General features: G+C 45.7%; 1 protein-coding gene and 1 non-coding gene across 2 annotated transcripts in view; one reads left to right on the top strand and one right to left on the bottom strand.

Annotated features, from left to right (window-relative positions):
* The first annotated feature begins 1671 nt into the window (after positions 1-1671).
* ANXA2 (annexin A2) overlaps positions 1672-19926 on the top strand; it is a 44361-nt gene continuing 26106 nt past the window's right edge. Inside the window, exons 1-3 of the mRNA XM_067748755.1 lie at positions 1672-1794; positions 13282-13340; positions 16745-16844. Coding sequence (XP_067604856.1) covers positions 13293-13340; positions 16745-16844 — 148 coding nt within the window. The 5' untranslated portion in view covers positions 1672-1794; positions 13282-13292. The remainder of the gene's footprint in view (positions 1795-13281; positions 13341-16744; positions 16845-19926) is intronic.
* Positions 9273-9345, bottom strand: TRNAE-CUC (transfer RNA glutamic acid (anticodon CUC)). Its single transcript has one exon. It is a non-coding gene; the product is annotated as a tRNA-Glu (tRNA).

Raw genomic sequence — 19926 nt, 5'->3', positions numbered from 1 at the left:
CCATTCCTCAGAAAGAGCAAACCATGACGTCTGATAGCTTCATTTTTATGAAAATACCAGTGTGAAGTTCTGTAGCAAGAAGCAGACCCTGGTTATTGGACAGATCTGTATGTTTGGCTTTGCTGGATGCCCTAGACAAGCAAAAGCATTCTTCCGGCTACTTGGCTTTTAGGTATTCCACATGATTCGAATTAAATCTTATCTTCTGTAGAGGGCCTATCACAGCACAGCTGGGCGTCAAGAGGCCCAGAGAAGAGAAGGGAAGCAGAATCCCGTTCACCATTACGGTCAGCCTATGTTCTCCTTCTGTTCCAAAATGTTTAGGCTGTAAAGCTTTCAGCCTAAATTGAAGGGCTATAAATGTAAATCAGAAATTGTATCAACAGAATTGCTTTATTTTCTATTTGTCCTTCTGACAGTGCCTATCATGTTTCATTCTGAGTGAAAGAAATGGGTAACAGTGCTCTGGGCTGAGTGTCCAGGGACCCCATTTGTGGTATGGACTTGACTGTGAGCTTGGCAACGATGTCTTGGCCTTGCTGTTTCCTGATTCCCAGGAGTGAAGTGACGCTTAACTGGAAAGTAAAAACGGACGTTAAGATAGACGGGGGATTAAAACAGAAGCATCAGTAGAAAGCTAAGTGAGGTCTGTGAAAGGGAGGAATTCAAAGGTGCAGAGAGATCTTTGGGATTCTTAGCAAAACTCTCCTGCTAGTTTGAGGTGAGTACAGTATTTGCGCAATCAACCACAAAACCATGTTTGCCTGCGTGTTGCCACTGCGGTTCGTGGAAGCAGAGAGTGGAAGAAAAGCGAGAAACAGCAAAACCAAGCCATGGAGCTAAGAGTCTGAGAAAAAACAAAAAAAACCCCAAAAAAGAACGGCAGTTAGGACAGAAGTAAGGGAGGAAACTTATTTGTTGGAACTCGAGGTTCAAAGCCACCGGCCCCACCCAGCCCGGGACGGCCTGCCACGAGGACGTGTGGGAGTCCCGGAGGGTCGCGGGAGGCGTGGAGGGAAGCCAAGCAGAGAGCGCTCGGGAAAAGGGCGCCTCCCCGGGCGGGCGGGGTGGGACCTTGGCTCCTGGCTTCGGCCTCCTACCCCCCCCCCCCCACCCAACTCCCACCATGGCTCCGCGTCTCCCGGCGCGCTCCGAGGCCGGGGCGGGGCCAGTCCTTTGCCCGCCAGGACCCGGCGGATCTCCCTCCCCGCGATCCTCCCGGCAATAGCCGGTCAGAGGTTAAGCTGATATGTTTGCAGACGGTAATGGGGAGCTGGATGCCAACGGCCCAGCTCAGGGGAATCACGATTTATGTTTCTTGGAACAATTATTCCTTCCATTGCATTGACGCCTTAAACAAACAAAAAAGCGACTTAAGGTCAGAGTCTACGAAAGTCTTGAAAACGTATTAACCTGAGGCAGGGCTGCGCGCTCGACGTGGCGCTCGAGAAGTAAAAGAGGAAGAGAGGAGAAAACTAGGCCGGTACTAGGCCTCGAGGAAGCCTCGGTGGCGCTTCATCGGACGGCAGCGCCGTGGGCGTGGGGCCGCTCCCACTGGCGCGGCCCGGGGAACGTTCCAGGGCGAGGCGTCTCCCAGGGGCGAGCAGGCGGACCCGGGACTGTGAGTCACCCTGACTCGAGTGCTAGCGGCCGGAGCAGGAGAAGGCGGGGCGGGGGGCGGCGGGGCGGGCCTCCCGTGCACCGCGAGGATGTGGCGGATATAAAAGCCCCACCCAGGCCAGCTGGCTCCGCTTTGCATCTGGCGACGCTCGCAGCGCACTGCGCTTGGCCCAGGTAAGCGGGGCGCCCCGCCCGCCTGCCCGCTATGGCCCCGGGGCCGCCGCGCTGGCGGGGTGTGGAGAGCGAGGGAAGGAGACGGCCTTGCAAAGAGCAGCTCTGGAGACGGGGACTCGGGAGGCCGTCCGGGGAGGGGGCTGAAGGGACGGTCCGCACTAGGAGCTTTGCGAGGAGGGCACCCAGTGGCGAGGGGGGTCTGGACAGGAGTGAGGGGGGCCGCGTGTGCCCCGGCCTGGGGCGTGCAGGGCAGGAGGGAGTCGGGCATCCCCCGCGAAGTGCTCGCAGGAAGCCCGACGAGGTGGCGCCGGAGAGGGGGGCGGAGGGAGGCTTCGCATTCCAGACGCGCCGGGCGCCGCTGGGGGGCTGGGTGTGGCCTCCCTGCGAGCCCCTGGTCGGGTGGAGAGCAGACGTGCGGCACCCTCCACGTTTAACACTCGCGCTACGGCTATCTAGAAAGTAATCCCCATCTGTTCCAAGTTAACTTTACTTGAAACAAACGAGCATTTGTGGAACTTGTGCCGACGAGCAGGAGGGAAGCAGTCGGGGGAGGATGAGGGGTGGGAGTTTTTAGCAGCAACCTCCTGCCCCAGTAAAACAAAACAACGGAAGAACCTCCCCTCATTCTCCTTTGTTTAGCTTATCTTGTAGGAGAGCAACTTTTGATTTCCGTGTATCTGGAGAGTTTCTTATTTGGTTGACTACTTTTGCATCAGGAAAGGAAGTGTTCTCCCGTGGTTCTGTGGGGAGAATCGTCACTGACTTACTGGCGCTGATGCGACATTGAGTCAGGGACAGAGGGTACAGAAAAGGGCGTAGGCCCCCGGGCTGCTCCTTGTAGCTCTGTGAGATGGGTCCCAGCGCCTGGTGTTGTAGGCCTGGATTCCATCAACTCTCAGTTAAAAAAAAGGTGTGGACATCAATTTCCTTATCTATGAAAGTGGTTTAAGAATGCACATTCTTACTTTCCCCACATAGGGTTATTATCGAAGATTCCAAAAACCATATTCATTCAAAAATAAATTTGTAAAGCACACTGGAAACATTAAGTGCCATACCAAAACCGAGTGTCATTCTTTTTGTGTTAAGAGTTGCCATTTTAAAGCTATTAGAGGTAAAAGAACAGTAACTTCATGGGGCACGCTGGGTGTTTACCAGGAGCCCTAAGGTCCTGGAGTCCAGGGGTCGGGACCCCTGAGCTCATACTGACGGTACTGATGGGTTCTGTCCAAAAGTGTGCCCTACTGTGCCTGTCCGGAACTTGGTCATTTCGAATGCTGAATGCGCTGTAGCACTGAAACAATGTTACAGAAGGTGCTTAGGTTCTCAGGCTAGCCCAGAAAACCCCTACCTTAACCTGCACTATATCGAAGTACTGATAGTACAATGCCTAATTTGCGGGATGGGAGTGATGGTGGGTGGGGAGGGAGGGTGGGAGGAGGGTGAGGTATAATATATAAGAGTAAATCATTGAAGTATTTTACTGGAAGTTTTGTAAGTTTTAAGGTTGGCCCTGATTAAATTATTTTAATTGGAAAATTATGTCCTTATCACCCTCTCTACTTTACTCTCTTCCTCCTGCCTCCTTGGAGACCCCTCCCGCCCCCACATATTACAAAAGCCTGTCCATTCTTCTCCAGTTCTGCTGCATTCCCCCCTCCCTCCCACTTCAGTGTTCTCATACCCAGCTAGAGACAAGCAGATTGAGTCAATATTCATTAATATTCAACGTTAGGAATGGTTGGTGGTCCTGAAATCCTCAGCAACCCAGGGGAGATGTGTTATTTAAAAGATTAACAAGAGCATTTTTAAACCTAAACATCTGTAATTTATAGAATTTGAGGCTATGGAAGGAGCCACATAATATAATATTCAAGCATTGTGAAGGAGGATCTCATATGAGGCCAGGTTCAGTGTGCTTAGTGGTCAGTGGTGTTAAGACCATCCCATACAGCACTTCTGACTCCACCTATTATCTCAAATCTTCAGTCAAGGCTTTCTCCAGAGGTATGGATTGCATCTGCAGTGCAAGGGTGTGACCATCAATGTAAATTTTTTAGTTGGAGGTTTATGATTAGGGGACCGCCTAGATTTTGATTTCTTGCAGTGCTAAATGCCTTGCCTGTTGCAAATGCCCAGGAAATATTGCTGACTCACTGGCTTTGAGCAAGAGCTTGGTCTTGGACTGGGGTCACAATAACATCCTCTGTCTTTGAGCTATTAAAAATGCTGTATCGATTGACATGCCGGCAGTCATGGCCATTGGTTTCCTGACTAATTTCTAATTTAAGTAGTTTTCCTGGCAAGGTAGATATCCTTCTATAATTGTTATTGATTTTGAGGGTTGTAGGCTCTTCTTGCACCATCGGGCCTAGCATTTGGCCTTTGTTCTTGGTCTTCCCTTGTGTGGGGCTGTGCGCCTGCTGAGGCATTTCTTAACGTGTCACAAATAGAAGTCCCAGGCGCTCTCTCTTTTTTTTTTTTTTTTTGTGGTACGCGGGCCTCTCACTGCTGTGGCCTCTCCCGTTGCGGAGCACAGGCTCCCGATGTGCAGGCTCAGCAGCCATGGCTCACGGGCCCAGCTGCTCCGCGGCATGTGGCATCCTCCCGGACCCGGGACACAAAACCGTTCCCAGGCTCTCTTGGGCTGCCTTAAACATCTGTTCATTCCACAATATTTATTAAGCACCTACTATGTTCTACTTACAGTATAAGCACTGAGGATATAGCACTGAACAAAACTGACCAAAACAAAAACAAAACTCTGCTCTTTAGGCTTTAAATCTAGTGGGGAAAAAAATAAAATAGACAAAATCGAGTGAATTTGTATAGACAGTAATTGGATTTTGAGCTTTACGTTCTCCCAAATTAATATTTGTTTCCAAACTTGGTTGGGGCTCATTTCCCCTTTAATCCAGCTGTTCCACAGACCTGAGCGTCATAGTTTACTTGCTTTAGGGAAAGTGTTGTTTAAAGTTATCATTGACTTAACCTGGCTTCTGGATTTGACTATGAGAATAGAAACGGAGGGCTTCCCTGGTGGTGCAGTGGTTAAGGATCTGCCTGCCAATGCAGGGGACACGGGTTCTAGCCCTGGTTCGGGAAGATCCCACATGCCACGGAGCAGCTAAGCCTGTGCGCCACAGATACTAAGCCTGTGCTCTAGAGCCCGCAAGCCACAACTACTGAAACCTGTGCGCCTAGAGCCCGTGCTCCGCAACGAGAGAAGCCACCCCAATGAGAAGCTTGCGCACCGAGATGAAGAGTAGCCCCCGCTCGCCGCAACTAGAGAAAGCCCACGCACGGGTAGCAACGAAGACCCAACACAGCCAAAAGTAAATTAAAAAAAAGAATAGAAATGGAATGTTCTTATTTTGCATGCATATGGGAACCCACCTCCCTCTTTTTCCCTGGTGCCACACCCTATTCTAGTTGTAGGCTACATCAGGAGGAAATTCCAGTCTTTTAAAAAAAAAATTTTCTGCTCTTTCACTGTCAGGTCTGTTTTTCCTCCTCCAGTTGCCAGAGGCGGTCCCCGTCTCTTTTGTTGGGGAGCAGGTCAGCTGTAGGGGTCAGGAGATGCCCAGCCTTGTTCTTTGCAGTGGCTCCAGTGAGATTACCTCCAAGTCTCCCCTAGGGTACACCTGAAGCTGTGAAACCGTCTGAGCTCAGTCTTGTCAGAGAGAAGTCAGTAGCATCTAAGTAAGTGGTCTGAGTTACACTCCCAGGCTTGGTGTGGGAAGTTCTGACTCAAGGGAGTGGCTGTCACATGGAATCTTTGCCGTTTGTCTCTCTGCCACACCCAGTCCCCACACTCCCAGCTCAGAGGAAGTCAGAGTCCCAAGGCCACTTGCAAATCTTTCCTCCTTGTTGCCTCCTTCCCTGCCTTTCTTGCCACAAGGAGATGTAGGTTACGTTTCCACGTTGTCCCGTGGACAGAGCTAGGAGCCAAGGGGCCCTGACGGTATTAAAGGTGGAGGTTGAGCTGTGGGAGCAGGTGAAGAGCTGCATATCGTATGATAAAGAGGCAGTCTCCTGAATTGCTCTACCAGGCTTTGCAAAGGTGTGAACAGAGGCTGGGAATTGAAGCCTCCAGCTCTGAATGTATGGAACTGGAGCTGCATTTGAGATACGCAGTCCAAGGAAGAGAAAGGAAATTGAGGAAGGAGAATGTAGTGGAAAAGAAGGAAAAAAAGATATAATGTGGAAAGACCCAGTGTGTGTAAACCATCCAAAAATGTGAGTGAACGCCTCCAGTGTGTTAGGCACTGTGCTCAGACCTATGGGGAAATGGGGATGCATAAGACAGAAACCCTGGGGGCAGATAGAATGGAAGACTGCCTTATAGAATGGAAGACCGCCTTTGTACCCTCAGCTCTGATATTTCACAGATACACCAAGAGAGACAGGAGCACAGAGCAGGGAGAGGTACAGGAGAAAGGTAACAGTATATTTTGTGTCCTGAAGTCTCCCGAGGATGTCAGCTGATCCAGATAGAGCATTCCCAGTAGAGGGAACTTGGAAAACCCAGGCCTAGAGGTAGTTGGACAGTGCTGAATGTGTTTGGAGAATTACCAATCCAGTCTAACTGGTGCTGTGTGTGTGTGTGTGTGTGTGTGTGTGTGTGTGTGTGTGTGTGTGTGTGTGTGTGTGTGTGTGTGTGTGTGTGTGTGTGTGTGTGTGCTTTATTTATGGAAAAGTAGGTAGAGCCCAGAGTGTGGAAGATTTTGAATGCTGTGTAGACTTTTTTCTGTAAGCAGCAGGGCCCCATTGGAAATATAATATTTGGGCCATAAAACACTGAAATTGAGTTGTAGATGTGAAGACCTTGATCTCTCAACCGTGAGAGTACTTTGTGCCAAGTGACATCATTCTTCTGCACGTCTCTTTCTGCCCACTCCAACCCCACTTCGGGAGATTGAACGAGAGGCTCTGAGAGCTTGAGGCCACAGTGTGTCTGGAGTTAGTAAACAAATATTGATTCCGATCAGGCAGCAAAAGGGACAGGCCAGAGCAAGTGCAGCACCGTGTCCATCCTGCTCAGTTTGATCAAGGCCCCTGGGCAGAATTCCAGGATTTCTGGGGAATGACTTGCTCCTGTGACTCAGGCATTAATCAAGACCATAAAAACCAAGGAGAAAACTGTGTGCTTTCAGGAAGGTTCTGTTAAATAAAAATGCTCTGGGAGGGAGGGGTGGAGAGTGAATAAAGTGGGAACTCTACCCCTACCCCCCACTCATGCATTTTTTTTTTACCCCCTCTTGGTTTAAAATGTCAGTCTGCTCCTGTAGACCCAGGACTGCACAGTAAGGGCTTGGCGGGGAATCCCAACCCGCCATCCCCACACCCGCCCCCATTTTTTTGGTTTTAAAAAAATCCTCCTTTGTATCATCCAGTCCCTGATTGATTCATCATGGTTGCTAGGGATGTGTTTTGCAGTAACACATCAACACTCCACATTTTAAAAGTGGGTGTGACCACGAAACTGCTGGGTTATACTCAGATTCTGCTGGGCAGAGGAGCCCTGCCGCAATGTGTTTTTGTTTGTTTGTGAGAATTAATATATGGGCTTTCTGGAGCTGGTTCTTCATTCATTTCAGTAGAACTTGTTTTTATTATTTGAAGCACTAACTTTTAGGTTTTCTTTTTTTGTTTGTTTCAACCTTTTTGCAAACTTTCTTTTACTTTTTTTGGGGGGGAAGGGAGACGTTAAAGCTGTTTTACTTGTACTATTTTTGTTGCAACTGTGTGTTGGAAGTGAAACAGTGAAATGCAGTGTAATCTATTGGGTTTAAAAAAAAAAAGGACAAACTCTTATCTTTAAGATAGTGCTTATGTTAGATGTAAGTTGCTTCATTTCCAGCAGCTGCACGGATTTCTTTAATGTCTAGCTTTGCGCTATAAGAGCTTTTCCAGTCAGGCAGTTAACAGTCTCATTTATTAATATTTTCAAGGCCAGAGGAAACTGTTCTGTTCCCTTCGTTAGGGTGGAGTGTCTGTGTTCCCTTCCCAGTGGTGCGTTATTTCAAGCCAGTCTGAAGTGGGTATGGCTCTCAGTGAGTCTCCTTGTACTTCTCTAGTTATTTTCTTAAACAAAAAACTTTCCCTGAAGAAGGCGATTTGAACAATCTTGTGTAAGTCACCCAGTCCTTTCCTGCGAATAAGAGGTACTGGTATGTGGAGGTACTCATCAAAAGATTGAATTTGCTGATTTTTTTCTCTTTCTTTTTTGCAAGTTGAAACCAGTTGGAGATCTTTGTGAGGCTGTAATGTTGGAAAGAGTGATGCCATTTTCGTGTCTGTGGAGAGGTCTGCCAGACACGGAGCGGTTGTTCTGATTTTAATGCGCTTATGAATTTTTCAGTGTGCTAAGTGGTCACTGGGGGTGGAATTGTCTCCTATGGTATGGAGACTTAAAAACAACAGGTACACTAAAAAGGCAGAGCTATTGTTTCAGCAAGAAAATTCAGCCTCCAGAGCAAATACGGTGAATGGATACTTAGTATTGGCATCAAATCCCTTTCCATAGCCAAGCTTAAATCTGCACTGTTCAGAAACTTACATCTCAGGCCCCCCACGTGCCACCACATTAGACATGGCTGGTTTTAAACCTGGCCTCTTGCCCCCCCCCACACACACACTCTCCCACATCCCATCTCCTCGGGCTTTCCCTTGTTTCTCTGGCTGGAACTTTCCAGGGTGAGTGAGTGTCCTTCTCAAACTAGTCAGTACCTCACCTCTCAGACCCTTAGCCAGTCTCACTGATGCTGCTTTTATCTTTCTCTCTCTCCATGTCTTAATCTCTTGGAATGAAGAGCCACTGTGGTGAAGTTGAAAGGGCAAGGGCCCAAGAGTCAGGGGACCTGGAACCTGGCCCTGACTCCCTTTCTCATTAGCTGGGTGACCTGGGCTAGTCTTCCTGGGGCGAGAAGGGAAGAGAGCTGCAAGGTTCTGCAGGAGTGGAGTCTGTGTTTCATAGTTTTGTGTGTGTCTCTCCCAGCCTTTAATGTGGGGCAGGCCCGGTGTGTGTGTGTTAGGGGCTTGTTGATTGATTACCTGGGTGTCACCAGTGATTGTAACCTACAGTAGCCCTGCCAAGACTTTCTCTTTCTGCTTCCAAGGATAGCAGCACTCTGACATCTTCTCATTAGTCATATGCACTATATTAAGCTAATGTTTTAACAAACATAAGTGGTACAGCCGACTCTTTCTTCTGGAGATTAATTAGTCGTCTGCAAGATGACTTTGCATTCCCAGGGGATTGGATGTAGTGAAGAGACCAGGATGTAGTGAAGAAACCAGCGGATTGGATGTAGTGAAGAAATGAGGGCCATGGTTTAAAAAAAAAATTTATTATTAAATAATATTTTTAATATTTATTTTTAATATTTATATTTAATATTTATTTATTTGGGCTGCGCCGGGTCTTAGTTGCAGCACGCAGGATCTTTTAGCTATGGCACGTATGCAGGATCTAGTTCCCTGACCAGGGATCGAACCTGGGCCCCCTGCATTGAGAGCGCAGAGTCTTAACCACTGGACCACCAGGGAAGTCCTGAGGGCCGTGTTTTATTTCTAAGGTGAAAATGTGTTTGCCCTTAAGCTTGCATGGAGTAGGCAATATTTATATGGATACAGAAGACACTTGCATGGAGTAATCCCAAGCTTCATGGATATTGTTTTTTTGGTTACTGTGACATTCTTTTACTACAGAATGAGTATCAACAATATAAATATAAATGTTCATTATGCAAAATAGCAACTCATTTCTGACCGTTTATTTAGCACCTAGAGTGTGCAGAGGCCCTCTTCAATCTGTGGGGGAACTGGGACTCTGGGGCCTATGAGACCCCCGTTTGGTTGAATTGTACTATGTATTTGCCATCTGAATGTGTGGCGCACGCGTGGCAGGAACTCAGGACACTCTTGCTCAGTGGTGAGTAAGTCTAGCGGCATCAGAAAGTGTTTCTGGCATTGAAAGATGGGAGAGGCAGTGCCGGGGAATGTGGGCCGCAGCCACCCCATTGGAGCAGGTGCCAGAGGTGTGGTGACTTGAGGAATGGGCAGCATCTGTAACCAGAAGAAGAGACAAGGGTAAGGAGATGAGGCAGGAGATACGAATCAAGGTGCTGTGGATTAAAGCTGTTACGGTGTGTTTGGGGAGAAGCAAGGAACAGTTTGGTTGAGGTCCACTTTTGCTGGGGAGTACATAGAGGGCTGGACGGAGCTGGAGTAAGAGAACATCACGGAAGGATGGATTTTGAACTATTTATTGTGACAAGATAAAATAGAGGAATTTAGTTGGTAGTGGCACGTAGGACTGACGTGAGGTGAAAGAGCGGTACCACTGTCGACCGTTAAACAGCAAGGAAGACTTGTGAGCCTTTTTAAAATCCCCATTTTCTGTCTCTGTATTGTGCCTGTGGGAGAAGGATTACATGAATCTGATGGTCTTTGGTTTATACCATACTGAGGGGTTGGGACATGGTTAGGCAGCTGTCTCCCAAGCCGGTGCTCGGAGCTGGAAAGGCAACTTGAAAGAACTCCCTGGCAGAAACTTACCCGCCTCTGCAAGTTGCGATTTCCTAAACCTCAGAACCCATGTGAAGTAACTGATCTAATAAATAAGTGGAATTTAATCCACCCGGAAACAACTCTGACTTGTTGGTCTTCTTTTTGCTTTGACGTTTTTCTTTCTTAGCTGTTTACAGTGGGGACTAGAATTCTGCGAGGCAGATGACAACCGTTGACCCCTCACTGCAAACCTAGCCCAGTTCTGACTGAGCCCCAGGGGTGGGAGTCCAGGCCAGGGCTTAGGTGGTCCGTGTCCTGGGGAGCTCATGTCCTCTTTGGTGATTCTCAGCAGTCTCCTGATGAGACGCTGTAGAATGTGTCTTGGTCCAAGTTGAAGTTGGAGATTATTCTTCGATTTTACATTCTTATACTAATTCTTCCACATCTGGTGTGTACTTGACACTTACAGCACATCTCAGTGTGGTCTGGACACCTTTCAGTGCTTGACAGCCCCATGTGGCTGGTGGCTAGTGTCTTGGACAGTCCAGCTACAGAGCAAGACTCTTAAAGAAAATAGACTTTATTTTTCAGGGCAGTTTTCGGTTCATAGAATAATTGACTACGAAGTCAGAGTTCCCATATATTCCCAGCACCCCCTCTATATACACACACAACCTCTCCAACTATCAAAATCCCCCACCAGAGAAGTACATTTGTTATAATTGCTGGACCTACATTGACACATCTTTATCACTCAAAACACATAGTTTACATTAGGGTTCATTCTTGGTGTTGTAAACTCTGTGGATTTGGGCAAACGTGTCATAACATGTATCCACCATTACTGTATCACAGCCCTAAAAATCTTCTGCGCTCTGCCAGTTCGTCCCTCCCTCCTTCCCCTCTAAGCCGTAGCAGCCACTGATCCTTTTACTGTCTCCATGGTTGTGCCTTTTCCAGAATGGCATATAATTGGAATCATACAGTATGTAGCCTTTTCAAACTGCTTTTTTCACTTAGTAACATACATTTAAGTTTGCTTCGTGTCTGTTCATGGCTTGATAGCTTATTTCTTTTTAGTGCTGAATAATATTACATTGTCTGGATGTACCACGGTTTATTTATAGAGGATGACTTTACAAACTAGGATCGTATCCCAGTGCTGTGATGCATTGCAGGGGTTGGGGGTGTGTGTGATAGTGTCTGAGAGTTGTGGGAATGGGGGAGTTGGAATAGCTGTGATTTTCTTTTTTGCCGTGTGCTTAAAAAGCTTCTATAAGCATCTGGGCTTCCCTGGTGGCGCAGTGGTTGAGAGTCTGCCTGCCGATGCAGGGGATACGGGTTCGTGCCCCGGTCCGGGAAGATCCCACGTGCCGCGGAGCCGGAGCGGCTGGGCCCGTGAGCCATGGCCACTGAGCCTGTGCATCCGGAACCTGTGCTCCGCAATGGGAGAGGCCGCAACAGTGAGAGGCCCACGTACTGCCAAAAAAAAAAAAAAAAAATGCTTCTGTAAGCATCAAGAAGAGAGAGGATGTCGTGTAGGAGAGACCTCATGGTGAAAATCTTGTAGAAATACTTCCATAACCATAAATAAAGGCAAATCTTTTTCTCTTAATTCCTCTAACTCACCCCACACAGAGCCTGGAATCTGCCTAGTCCAAAGCCTTCTGATAAATTAACAAATGTCTATGTCCAAATATTCCTTCAAAGCCAGCTGACTGAAAACACGTAGACTAAGCAAACTGTTGGAAGAGAAAAGAAAGCTGAATTGCATGGGCACCCTTTCCTTGATCAAAGAATATTAAGCAAAAAGAGACCAAAACAGGAGTTGCTGCAATTCAGACGTCGTTCCCACTGTTTGAGGATGCAGCTCTGCTCTGTTTTCTTTATTTTCGGGAGGCTGTTGGCTGAATGACCTGTCTTGTCTCAGTGGAGGTAAATTTCCTGCCAGTTGAGCACTTTTTATTGGCAGGGGTTGGTATATCAATTCCGAGAACTGTGTGATTGCAAAGCTGGAAAGCCAGTTCATTACGTTGTCGTATCACTGTCCAATTAAGTGTATTAACTGAAAGATGACTTAACTTCAGCCATTTTGAATCTTAAATACAAGGATCAGTCTTCTATGGGATGAGTTAAGGTCAAAATCTGTCCATTGTGTTTCTCATCAACAGTTTAATATCTTCTTTTTTTTTAACACCTTTATTGGGGTATAATTGCTTTACAATGGTGTGCTAGTTTCCACTTTATAACAAAGTGAATTAGTCATACATATACATATGTTCCCATATCTCTTCCCTCTTGCGTCTCCTTCCCACCCCCCATCCCACCCCTCTAGGTGGTCACAAAGCACTGAGCTGATCTCCCTGTGCTATGCGGCTGCTTCCCACTAGCTATCTACCTTACGTTTGGTAGTGTATATATGTCCATGCAGTTTAATATCTTCTAAGCATTGGTGAGGTAAGAGACTAATTATGGATAGTAATAAAGGGCTCCATTTAGGAATCAGCCAGCATGAAAATGCTACTGATTTCAGTTCATATCCATAGTTTTCAGACTATGGATATATATTATATATGATATATTAAATTATTGGTGAAAAATACAGCAGTACTGGCTGGTTTGACAAGATCATCACTTTTTAGGAGAACTGGAAGATTCAGTCTTATCCTGTTTGGACTGGTCTTGGGAAGAAACGTTTTGGTTTTGTATTTACAAGTCAGTCTCCCCAGGTTCTCTTCAAACTGGGCAAGAACAAGACTAGCTAGTTCTGTCGTCCATCCCAAACCTAAGGCAAACCATCTCTCAGCTTTAATTTTCCTAATCACAAGATAGGAATTGCATCTATTTGCACAAATTACTCTAATATCGTCAGATGAAATGGCCCAAGAAGTAGAGATGAGTATAATGAATCACTGCGCTTCGGGGGAAAGGAAAGCCTGTTCATAATAAAGAATTGTACTTTTTTTTTTCCAGCTTCTTTCAAAATGTCTACCGTTCATGAAATTCTCTGCAAGCTCAGCTTGGAGGGTGATGTAAGTATATCATTTTCACTTTGTGTAATTTTTGCAAATTGGTCATCTCTCTGGGTAGCTGTGCCTCTTCCTTTCCTTGTACATCTAAGGAAAATGAGGACAAAATTCGGACAGTCATTCCCGGAATCCCCTTGCTTCCCTGTCTTCCCCAGTACTTTAGCTGTTCCTAGTAGTTCAATTTGAAAGAAATGGTATGGCTCCAGAAACTGTTTTGGCATCACATTAAAATTGGACAGACACTAGTGACACTGAGATGCTTGGAATTTTATCCTGCTATATACTTAACATGCCAGTGGTAGTAATTATTGTGATGATACAGGACTTTTTTTTTTTGCATTAGCGGGCCTCTCACTGTTGTGGCCTCTCCCATTGCGGAGCACAGGCTCCGGACGCGCAGGCTCAGTGGCCATGGCTCACGGGCCCAGCCGCTCCACGGCATGTGGGATCTTCCCGGACCGGGGCACGAACCCGTGTCCCCTGCATCGGCAGGCGGACTCTCAACCACTGCGCCACCAGGGAAGCCCGAGGACTTTTTTTTCTTTTTCTTTAATTGGAGTATAGTTGCTTTACACTTCTGTGTCAGTCAGTTTCTGATATACAGCAAAGTGAATCAGCCATACGGATACATATATCCCCTCTTTTTTGGATTTCCTTTCCATTTAGGTCACAACAGAGCACTGAGTAGAGTTCCCTGTGCTCTACAGAAGGTACTCATTGATACAGGATTTTTAATGTCATGCCCTCAGATTTTATTAATGGTTGGCATAAGCCACAGCCATATTGAAAATGATCCTGCATGTTTTGGACTTCTTATAGTGTCCAGAGAGTTATTCCAGACAAGGACTTTTTAAAATTTAGTACCTGGGAAAGCTTTTCTTCAAAATAGCTAGAATTTTTTTTTTTTTAACTAAATAATAGAAGTATTATAATTCATCTTGTTGCCTTTTTTGCTTTGGCTATCAGGTAGCTCAGACTTATACTTAATTGTCTTTCACAGGAACTTGGAAATTCTGATACATTTGCTTTTTTGTTTTACAGTCAAAAATTTTAAAAGCTATCTGCAAAATTATAAGTCATTACAAATGCTTTTAGAATAAAGTGGAGTATAAATTATGAATATGTAAACTATCTAATAATACCATACATCTTTCAGGTTATCTTGGCAGAACTGACTTTTACAGAAACTCAGCAGTGACGCTGGTTTGTAGGCATATCTTCCAGATATTTCAAAATACGCTCTGACTGAAATTAAAATACAAAGAAAGCACTCAAGTGGGTTGACAGCAGCTTGGGTCATGTGGTACAGAACCCTCTGTCTCTGGTGCTTGCCAATAAAACATTCAGATGGATGATGTTGGTGCGAGCACAGGTTGTATGGAGTGTAAAGCCTACCTCGTTTTCCTCTTTCTTCTTGGACCTTGTGCACACTGTTGTTGGCAACCATACAAGCAGCATGTTGAGGTCCAGACAAGTCCAAGAGCTAAATAAATTTTTTCTTAATGGATCAGATCATTAGATCATTTTTAGTATCGGGTTTCATCAGAGGGCTTTTCATGTGGCCCTTGAAGTTACTCTAGTATGATGTGCTTCTCTGTGGAGAGATGGGACTGCAATAGAAAATGTCATGTATTCCCCAATACTTTGAGGGAAGAGAAACATCACTTGGACCTCCATAACTTGATTTTCAGATAAATGAATTTTACAGGTAGTAAGTTCAGTTATCCATTTAATTTTATTTCCGGAGATACTATAAAATTATGTAAAACTTTTCCCTACTCACTGTTGTTTTGGGGATGAGATGACACAGCACCTGATATATGAAGCCATATTTGATATGGCTCGATGGCCAGACTGCCTGCCTTTGTAAATAACTGATGGCATTGTTAATAAATAGGAGAATGTGTTCCCTTAGATTTCTGTCCTCATTTTGTAGCCACCATAGCATATATAGTAAGTATTTCAGAATAACACTTTGTCATTACCTTTTCCTGAATGTGTACTCTATTCCCATTGAGTTAATCTTACTGGAAAGTTTAAGTAGTGAAATTACATGGAAAACACCTTGATAATCCACTGTGTTTCAGTTATATGTATTAACTGGATTTACTATTTGGCCAAGATGGTCACAAGTACATTTTGGAACATTTTGTCCAGCCCTGAACTTAGATTTGTGGCTTTGTGCTAGGAGACATTTGGGAGGATGGCATCTTAGTTGTCTACCTGCACAGCCTCACTGCTAATAAATGCTGGGGTGCCTTGTCACGTGATGCGTGTGGGTGGAAAGGTAAGTCAGGGCAACTCAGTCTCCGACTATTCCCAGAAACTGAGCCTAGACGGAGTCATGATGTGATGGGAGGTGTGCAGTGTGGGGAGGCAGGGATGGGGAGCCTTGACATTGAAGGCGGTGTAGTGGTGGATGGGTCCACTGGCCATCAGCCAACCTAAAGAACATTGTCAGTCCTGTTTTGTCTGTCCTTTGCTTTGGGACTGGATAGCAGGGAGGAGGAGGGCTGTAAGTGCATTTCAAAGGAGAGAAGTTAACACTCTGGGGAGGAGAACTGATGTAGAATCATGCTGTTGTCCTTACCTCAGTCTGGGGTGGGGAGAGCTGGGGAGGGTCCATCAGATCTGGAGGGATGATGGGCTTTGAAAAGCACCAGAAAGGAAGAACCTATGGTTTAAAGGGCAGTGAGAAAAAAAATACTAGGAAGAGTAGTAGGCAGAGGGGATCGTGTTAAAGACAGCAGAATGGAGGGTAGAGAGAGTAGAGAAAGCCGGCGGAACCTGGCCGATATGAAGAGGATGTGGGCCATGTGGCCTGACCACCTTGGTTCCACGGCGGTGGCCAGAGGTGGGGGGGATGCAGGAAGAAGATGCTTCCCTCACTTACCTCATAGTCCGAGACAGGCAGGCAGGCATTTCTACATTTGCTTTTTAAAGAATTGTGAGCTCAATGATACAGGCTCAGTGGAAATTCATGTGCCTGTAGCAAAAACTTGGCTAAACACACTTGTCATTCAGGCATTTCCGCATTTCCAGCTTGTTTCAAATTTTGGCCAGCCCAGTTTCATGCTCTTCAAAGCCTTCCGCAAAGAAACGGGTGGTTTCAAGTGCCCAGCTTTGCGTTTTCCGCCTTTGAGCTTGCATGAAAAGTAAGATGAAATGTAGAAATAGATTTATCATATTCTAAACTAGTTGAGCCTTTGAAGAAGAATTCTCATTAGAAATAAGGAAGTTTCGTATCCTATGTGGGATGGCATGTTCATATACTTACTGAGTTACCTAGCCTAAGAATGATGCGAATTATTAAAAGAAACAATAGGGAAAAAAATTTTAGGAATTGACATTTCAACAAGAGGATTTTAAATATGTGGGATTGAAGTGTGTTTGTCTTTTAACCTCAGCACTCCACACCTCCAAGTGCGTACGGGTCAGTCAAAGCGTACACCAACTTTGATGCGGAGCGGGATGCTCTGAACATTGAGACAGCCATCAAGACTAAAGGTAGGCCATCCATTTGTCCTCCTTGTCAAACACTGACCAAAGGGTTTTTAGTCTCTTTCTTGAATCTTCATATATTGGTCATTTGAAATCGTCATCAAGCTTTAATGGAGCGATCAAAACCTACCCCACCCCATCCTTCTCTCCTTCGTTCCCCCTCTTTCTCCCTCCCTCCCTCCTCTCTTTGGAGAGAAGAAGATTTAAAACATGAGAAACTAAATCACCGAATAGCACAGTGACATGGAAATAGGCTTTAGCTGAGGGCCAGGAGGGCTGATCCCCTGGGTGTGTGCTTTGGGCTGAGCTCTTCACTTTGAGGCCTCACTGCCCCTTCTATAAGGAAGAATTTGGTCATGGTGATCCCTAAGGGTCTCTTTTTGGTCCTAAATCCCCTTGAATTTTATTACATTTCTTGGAAAAATGCTGGGAACATTTTACTGCTTTGATCTCAGATTGATCTAATGAGCGAAAAATTCGGACTTCTTTTTTTTTTTTTTTTTTATTAGCTCCACAAGTTATTACGCCCCTCCTCAGGCCTGGAGCTTGGGTTTGAAGAGCTGTCGGGATGATTGTATTTCCTAGAGTTCCAGGATGAGTAAGAGAGGACAAGGAGGCATAAAAGCCTCTGTTCTGAAGTAAAGCAGATAAAGCATTTAATTGGGTAAGAGTTGAGTGAGGGCCTGTTGAGCAAGGGCCTGTTCAGGTCATCGTGCTGTTTTCTGTATCCACAAAAGCCAGCGTTCAGACTTCTTTGGCTTACGTTAACGAAGCATGTACCTTTGGGGTTGCCCCATCCCTGGATCCTTGGAAACACTGTGATTATTGTAGTGATGCTTGTGATTCACCACACTCTTTTCCCCTTTTGGACAAAGTGCTTCTTTTCATATGAGGCTAGATTGAGACACGTATGTGATCCAGCAGCCAGAGTGGGTGCTTGTTCATCCCCTGCTGACGAGTTGTGGGACATTAGGACGATGGAGTGCTTTTACTTATTGACACATGCATACAATTCACATACGGGTCACTGACAGACTGGGGACCTCAGTCAGGGTGACCTGGGGCCCTAAAATTGGCGTGGACATGTGTCCCCGTTATGCCGGCATATATACTGATTGTGCCCCCTTTCGCCCTCCGAATTGTCTTGTTTTGCAGGATAAATTGCATAGTCACTTTTCCTAGAACCCTTGGAAAAACTGGTGACTGTGTTTCCAGGGATAGGAAGGAGTGCAGAAAGATCCTTTACGTCCTGTGGTTCTAATAGGACATAGGTTTGCGTCACTGGCCTCAAAGCAGCCTTCGTTTCCATGGGGACATTGTGGGCACCTCCCACTACGGGCGGCCTGGACAACTAACTACCTTCCAAAAGCCATCTTTTTTGGTGCTTTTAAATGACCATACTTGTCAAAGGCCAAGCTGGGAAGTCAGGAAGTCACTAGTCAGAAAATGAAACTAAAGTCTGCAGGGCTTACCTCCCTGCAGTCAGTTCTACTTGGTGGAGCCTAGTGGATGAGAGCATATGTGTTCGTGGGTTCAAATCTTAGCTCTACCACTAATTTACTAGCTGTCTGACTCTGGGAAAACATTTAACTTTCTTAAGCCTCAGCTTCCTTACTGTAGAAGGAGGGCTAATGAAAGTTCCCACCTCACAGGGTTGTTGTGAAGTAGGAAGCTCTTAGCATGGTGCCTGGCATATAGATAATACTCAAAATATGTCACCTTAACACACACACACACACACACACACAGTCCGCTCACACACACACACACACACACACACACGCAATCCGCTCTCCTAAAAACTCACCTTCTCACTATTTGAATGTGCTTGCATTCCTGGGGTTTCCCAACTAGCCATTGTAGAGATATAACCGAAGTTTAACAGTTATGTCATCTGACAAAGATGGTGCCTTTTACAAGCTTGAGACAAAGGCTGCTTTTATCCCTGCATGAGAAAGCTTTTAGCACACTGGAATGTAAAGATTGCGCAAATGAACTCTGGTAACAGCTGAAACTCCCAGGGTAATAAAAATACCTTCAGGCGCTTTCTGAGTTAGAAAAATACTGTAGTTTCTAAGCAGAAACATCTGGAGGGCTAAGATCTGGATTCCTGCATTCCAGTTTGGTCAAGTGCAGATGACATCACCATTATTAGGGTTGCAGCTGCTTATTGAGTGCTGCTGATTATGGGCTGGCGTGGCACCAGGCACTTCAGGAACATTCTTCCTAGGTGAACTTCAGATTAATCCTCTCGTGTAGGGTGCTATCGTCCCCAGTTTATGGCGGACATAATTTAGGATTAACATGCTCCAGGTCTCTTGGCTGTGGTTCAGATAGGGGTTTTAACACGACTCTTTCCAGCCCCAGGGCTGTGCTCTCAAGCACCCCAGTGTTATGCTACCCACCTGCCAGGGTTGGACTTTTTACTTTGCCGTGAGTTGTTTTCAGGCATGAGAACATTTTCTAGCTGTGATTCTATGGGTGTCAGATACATGTTATATTTGTGGGTCCGGCTTTTGGTCTCCTGTCTTCTTCTCTCCCAAACTTAATGCCCGGTGGGTCCCACTTAAGACTGCTTTTTATTATTTGTTTTTGGTGCCTAGTGATTTTAAAGAGTAACTGATTTTTCTTGAGTTAAGTCTGTTGGTCCTTTAAAATAGTTTCTAGATTGTTGGTATATTTAGAACCTTAAATCCTTCTAGGAAACTCGAGAGGAAAGAATATGATAGCTATACAGAGTTCTGAGTTGTAACAAAGATTTTATTATCAGCATTGGTTATTACTTTTTTTCACATCTTTATTAGAGTATAATTGCTTTACAATGGTGTGTCAGTTTCTGCTTTATAACAAAGTGAATCAGTTATACATATACATATGTCCCCATATCTCTTCCCTTTTGGATCTCGGTCCCTCCCACCCTCCCTATCCCACCCCTCTAGGTGGTCACAAAGCACTGAGCTGATCTCCCTGTGCTGTATCAGCATTGGTTATGATGGTGACAAACCTAGATCCATCTTCTAGTTGGAGAGTGACTTAGTACATTATGGTAACTGCCTTTATATTGCATAGAATGTCTGTAGAATGTCAC

This window comes from Pseudorca crassidens, chromosome 1 (genome assembly GCF_039906515.1).
Source record: "Pseudorca crassidens isolate mPseCra1 chromosome 1, mPseCra1.hap1, whole genome shotgun sequence".
Taxonomy (NCBI): Eukaryota; Metazoa; Chordata; class Mammalia; order Artiodactyla; family Delphinidae; genus Pseudorca; species Pseudorca crassidens.
Note: the sequence above shows the minus strand (reverse complement) of the source record. Positions and strands in the feature narration are given on the sequence as shown.